This window comes from Sinocyclocheilus rhinocerous, unplaced genomic scaffold (genome assembly GCF_001515625.1).
Source record: "Sinocyclocheilus rhinocerous isolate Xijiao unplaced genomic scaffold, SAMN03320098_v1.1 scaffold869, whole genome shotgun sequence".
NCBI classification, from domain to species: domain Eukaryota; kingdom Metazoa; phylum Chordata; class Actinopteri; order Cypriniformes; family Cyprinidae; genus Sinocyclocheilus; species Sinocyclocheilus rhinocerous.
Window position 1 is genome coordinate 288,169 of NW_015653483.1, and position 6,548 is coordinate 294,716.

Here is a 6,548-nt window from a genome sequence, read left to right on the forward strand (position 1 = left end):
GTGAAGTTATGCTCAGTAATGTTCCAGTGTGCTGTAAAAGAAAAGATTAATCTTTTTGTTTCAAGTTGAAAGTTGTTTGCTGATGTAAGTGCAACCACAATACAATTTATTTCACCAGAAAATACTAACTTTTTCTGTGTGCAATAATAATCAATCAATAAATAAATAAATTATTATTGTGTCCACTTTACATTAAAGTTCACTTTGACTGGTTACTAATGTTTAATACTCATTAATAAATAGTTCACAGCTGTGTTCACTTTACATTAAGGTTCGCTTTCACAGGTTATTAACGTTTGTAACTCATTAATAAAATGGTTCACAGGTGTTCACTTTACATTAAGGTTCGCTTTCACATGTTATTAACGTTTATAACTCATTAATAAATGGTTCACAGGTGTTCACTTTACATTAAGGTTCACTTTCACAGGTTACTAACGTTTAAGGTTCGCTTTCACAGGTTACTAACGTTTATAGCTCATTAATAACTTGTTCACAGGTGATCACTTTACATTAAGGTTAGCTTTCACAGGTTACTAACATTTATAACTCATTAATAAATGTTCACAGGTGATCATTTTACATTAATGTTCGCTTTCACAGGTTACTAACGTTTATAAATCATTAATAAATGGTTAATTACATTAAGGTTCACAGGTAATATTGAAATTAAAATGTTCAATATTAATATCTCATCAAGTCATGGTTGTGCTTTTATGATTTTTCCCCCAAAATAAAAATCAAGATGATAATTTCATCTTGATAAACAAAATATATCAGTTTCTAATCATTGCTGTGGATAGGCATCATGAACTTTGCGGATAATCATGGGTAAGGTACAGAGTAGATTGTGGTAAGAAACATTGTAAGTGACACAAGCCATGAGATATAAATGAGAAAACCATAAATACAACACCCTTCAGTCTTGCTATAATAGTAAATTTTTGCTGCCTCATGAAATAAATCAGGAATCTGGTTTTGAGTGAAATAAGTATTAATAAATATATGTGTTAAGCATTTATAACATGTGAGTAAAAAATGGCTCACTATTTGGCAGGTATTGCATCAAAATCACCCCTTTATTCATGCATTTATAACTGCATATCAATGATTTATAATGCATTTGTAAATGAGTTATTAGTCATTAATGAACACCTTTATAAACGCTTTATAAAGGGAACCTTAATGTAAAGTGTTACCAAGTTAATTAATTATGAAGTGAGTTTAATTGGGCAATATAGCATTATTTACTAGTATCAACCCTTATCAACAAGTCTTTGTAAAAAGAATGGTTAGCAGATTTATTTGTAAGGTAACAGCCTCGACAGCTGTGCTGAATTAATGTTCAGTGTTTGTCATTTAGAAACAAAGCAAGTAACTGTCTTAATGAATGGATCATTGAATCATTGACTCAATCCATTTGTTCAAAAACCGATTAATTCAGGAATTAACCACCACAGTGTTGCTCTGAGATGCCCAAATGTTCTGCTCAGGCTTTGTTTGGAACTATTTTCATTGGTGAAACAGAAAAAAAAGACAATGTTGTGTCTAATATGTAACTCGCTCAATATTAACTTCTTGTTTGTTGAACTGTTATATAAAATCAATATCACATTTGCGATTGCGCTCAGCACTCTTTGGCACTCTTGCTTATGTGATATTACTTGACTACATTATATCTTATAAATATATATATATATATACACTGAACAAAATTATAAACGCAACACTTTTGTTTTTGCCCCCATTTTTCATGAGCTGAACTCAAAGATCTAAGACTTTTTCTATGTACACAAAAGGCCTATTTCTCTCAAATATTGTTCACAAATCTGTCTAAATCTGTGTTAGTGAGCACTTCTCCTTTGCTGAGATAATCCATCCACCTCACAGGTGTGGCATATCAAGATGCTGATTAGACAGCATGATTATTGCACAGGTGTGCCTTAGGCTGGCCACAATAAAAGGCCACTCTAAAATGTGCAGTTTTATCACACAGCACAATGCCACAGATGTCGCAAGTTTTGAGGGAGCGTGCAATTGGCATGCTGACTGCAGGAATGTCCACCAGAGCTGTTGCCCGTGAATTGAATGTTCATTTCTCTACCATAAGCCGTCTCCAAAGGCGTTTCAGAGAATTTGGCAGTACATCCAACCGGCCTCACAACCGCAGACCAATTGTAACCAGCATCTTCACCTCCAAGATCGTCTGAGACCAGCCTCCCGGACAGCTTCTGCAACAATCGGTTTGCATAACCAAAGAATTTCTGCACAAACTGTCAGAAACCGTCTCAGGGAAGCTCATCTGCATGCTCGTCGTCCTCATCGGGGTCTCGACCTGACTGCAGTTCGTCGTCGTAACCGACTTGAGTGGGCAAATGCTCACATTCGACATACAGGGTTATGGCCTATGCTAATTTCACCCTCACACTCTCATGCTGATATCACGAGACAGCTTTTCACCTTGACAAGAAATATCATCACACTTTAATATTGTGAGATCTCGTGGCTCAAGATCTCGTCACACCCCTATCAATGAGCGACACACAGAAAGCAGCAAATCACAGGTAGATTTGGTAGCGATGTTCATATACTCAAAATCCTGCCACTTGTATGTGTACAGCTCTTCATGCTCCCCCGCCCCTGCCCCGTTTGACTTGTTATTTGCAAGGACATTTCTTCTGGGAGGGGGAAGCAAAGTCACAGTCATGTTCTGTTTGGCTTTGTTTTCCTTGTTTCTGTAAGTCTTATTCTTGTTCATTTTGTTGCCATGGTTTCTGATTACGTTACACACCTGTTTCTTGTCCCATTGATCAGCATTGTTATGTATTTAAGTCCTCAGTTCTCTCTTATACATATACTGTTTAAAGTAACAAACAAAACAACAAACAATGTTTGGATTTTATTTCAGTGCAACACATACAAAATGAGGAAGGACAAGGCTGGCTCTTTTTATCCTTTCACCTTCACTGGCATTGCTGGTATGCAAAATGAAAGTAACTCAATAAACAAACAATGTTTGGATTTTATTTTCAGTGCAACACATACAAAATGAGGAAGGACAAGGCTGGCTCTTTTTATCCTTTCACCTTCACTGGCATTGCTGGTATGCAAAATGAAAGTAACTCAATAAAGACTGATGACATCAACAGATTATTAAATGGTCACATCATCGATGGTTACACTGTAAGTATATTTAATTTAAGAAATTTAAGCATTCAGGCTTTTCATAAAATGTTGTAGTAAACTTTACTATAGCTACATGATAAAGAAACCGGTGAAAAATAAATGCATGCAGAGCAACTAGAACAATCTTTTAAATTTGTTGAAATTCTGGAATTGTGGATGAACTGATTGCTTTTTAGTGCAAAAATGTATCATGATTGCAATACTACAACATTTCAAGTGGTTTATTACCACTTGAATTTTTTTTCTCTTTTCTTGCTTTCTTTTTTTATATGATGCACTTGTGGTTTATTTACTGATTCTGTCTGCTCAGTTTAACCCAGTAAGTTCAATTACTGAAGGCGACCAAAAATACAAAAGAAACCCCATACTGAAAGACAAGATTCACTGTCTGGTGGCTGTTCTTCCTGCTAATACTGTTTCTGTGATGCATGAGGATGTATTTGGGCAAATGGGAGCAGTTCGGGACAAAGCACGAGATCTGGGTGAGTCATATTGAATCTACATCTTTATTCACAAAAACAATATGTTGGGTGGATAAGTATATCCAAATAATATAAACAGTCAATAATCATTGAGAAAGCTGCACACCATACTAAAAAACAAAGGGGACGTAAAATTATCAATATCATCATTTGAGTAAATTTTCAATATGTTATATTGTGGAATATTTATAATTCATTGTATCACAGACATTCCGCAAGCCATAATCATGACCAAGGTGGATGAAGTGTGTCCACTAGTTAAAGATAATCTTGAGAAGATCTACAAGAGCAAAATCATAAAACAGAAGGTATAGTACTTTAAATTTGCGACCAAGGTAAATTTGGCACTGATATAATAGAGTTTATTATATTTTACATGGAAAATTAAAGGTTTTGATATATGATATTAGATGATTAATGTGGGATTCAGTCTCATTACATATTTCATGTGGCAGATTAGGTGTGACCTATATTCTTTGTCCTTTTATTTTCTGTCATCTGTATATTAAAAGTATATATATATATATATATATACATATATATACAATGAATAGACAGTAAATCTTTCTGATTTCCAGATTGTGTAGGATGTTTTTTTTTTTTTGATGAAGCAATGTATACAATTGAATAACAATGCTATACGTTAAGGTACATGCATATAATGCTGTTTAGCAGACAGTTATAGCTGCTGTTAGTGGTAGTTTATATTTGTATAACCATACATTGTTATATCAATGTTCAGTAAAGATGGATAAAGGTATTTATACATTGTTTTAATAATTGTGTATCTCATAATTGTACTGTGTGTTTAAAATAATTTCCTTTAGTGCTCCATATCCATTTGCTAATATCAGTGAAGATGTGTGTAATAGTATCTTTCAGTGATCTGTGGGTGAGATGTGCCACTAAACCCGCTTTTAGAGATATTCCCACATGTATTTTATAAGTCATTGTTCTTGTTATATTATGTTATTGTGAGTTCAGTGATATTCATATATATATATATATATATATATTGTTTGCAGTTGTTTCCTGTTCTCATATAAATAAATATATGTGGAAGGGACCTTCATGAAGGGATTCAGTTATTCAGTTATTCAGTTTCATTTAGAATGTCCCTACAAAGGGTTCAAAACTGTGGTTTGGAATTCACCCAGTTTGTGCTAAAATCAAGTCACACTCACATTACTCACAAATACTCACAATACTGAAGTCAATGCATTTTTCCACAGCCTAACACCACACCCCTAAACCTAACCTTAACATATTTTAGTTTTAATTAAAAAAAAAGATACCTAGCTGTTTGAATGCTATGGTAGTCAATCAATTCACGTCAATGGTTGAATTTTGTGTAGTCTACCAGATGCAAAGTTGTATTTTGCAGATAAAGAGTGCACCAAATGAAAAACCATATTACAACTGAATTAATCAAAATAAAAATAAAAATACATCCACATAGTGTTTACAGAACTGAACAATTAGTTGTTAAAGAGTACAGTATTTGGAAGTTGTGTTTTCCAAAAACAAAATGCAAAGTTATCACATGACTATATTCTGGCTGACTTTAAAGTAGGACATTAAAGCTGCAGTATATAACTTTTTTGGTTAAAAGAATAACAAAAATGAGTTATTGAACAAGTACCTAAGACATCAGTGTTCAAATCTGTCTACCTATTTAACACAATATGCAATGGTAAACTCAATTCAATTCACATTTATTTGAATAGTGCTTTTCAGAATTATTGTTTCAAAGTAGCTTTACAGAAGGTGCATGTTCCTACATTACAATAAAAAAGGTAATGTCTATATAATAGACTGTACAGGTATCAAGCAGATAATGCAATTGTGTAGTTAACAATAGTTTGTATTTAATATGCACTGCGTAGCTACTGTTCATAATATTTGCAAGCACAAGGTAATGATGTATATTTGATCACATGTACTGGAGCAGAAGTTATGGGATGCGCTATGTGTATGCATGGCTAAAAAGACATGTCTTCAATCTATATGTAACCTTCAAACAAAAGGCATCTTAATGAAATCTCTCACTCTAACAGGTTTTCCCCCACCCTTCTCTTTCTAGTCCCATCTGTAGAGCTTATGGGAATCATGAGGGTTACTCTGGAACAGTAAATTTTTCATAGATCGGCAAACCTGTCTCTTTACAGCACCCTCATAACTGTTTTCACAATTCTTTCAGAATAAAGGGAAGAGAAAAAGAAAAAAAAAATCTCTGAGTAAGCTTAGCCTGCTGGGAAAAAGTTGGCTGATCCATCAAACCTGCTCTCGCTCTTGGCCCTATTCAGCCTTGTTAGCTAATTGAATATATGAAAAGTGGGGATACAGATCTGAGTGGGATTTTCACCAACCCAGGTCTCATCTTATCTATGTTTTATCAACTCAACCTCATTCTTAAATCATAAGCATTTTAATAAGAATCGTAATGCAAACATTATGAATGTTGTAATGTGAAACTTGGATGTCATCACTATGGGATATGACCAGATGTGTGAGCGCAGCTGATTCATGCATGCAAATCTCTCTCTCTTCCTTTCTTTCCCCACTTGTCTCATCCATCTTTCCTGTTCCTTGTTTCATCCCACATTTCCTCCTTTCCCCCCTAACATTTCATTCTTACATTTTTCTTGCATTTTTTACCCTTTCTCTCCCACAACACAATTCCTCCTCCTCGCCTCTCTCTGGCCACGTACACACTGTAACTAAATACACTTTTCACTCCTTTTCTCAATGCTCAATCACAATTTTATACATTTATACGTTTGGTTGTATAGAGAAATTATCTATCTATCTATCTATCTATCTGTCTATCTGTCTGTCTGTCTGTCTCTCTGTCTGTCTGTCTGTCTCTCTGTCTGTCTG

At 34.4% G+C, this 6,548-nt stretch overlaps 1 protein-coding gene across 1 annotated transcript in view; it reads left to right on the forward strand.

Moving 5' to 3' along the window:
• Positions 1–3,982, forward strand: part of LOC107716273 (interferon-induced protein 44-like) — a 16,394-nt gene extending 12,412 nt beyond the window's left edge. The window contains exons 5-7 of the mRNA XM_016522652.1: positions 3,034–3,183; positions 3,497–3,668; positions 3,876–3,982. Of these exons, the coding sequence (XP_016378138.1) occupies positions 3,034–3,183; positions 3,497–3,668; positions 3,876–3,982 (429 nt within the window). The remainder of the gene's footprint in view (positions 1–3,033; positions 3,184–3,496; positions 3,669–3,875) is intronic.
• The last annotated feature ends 2,566 nt before the right edge of the window (positions 3,983–6,548 follow it).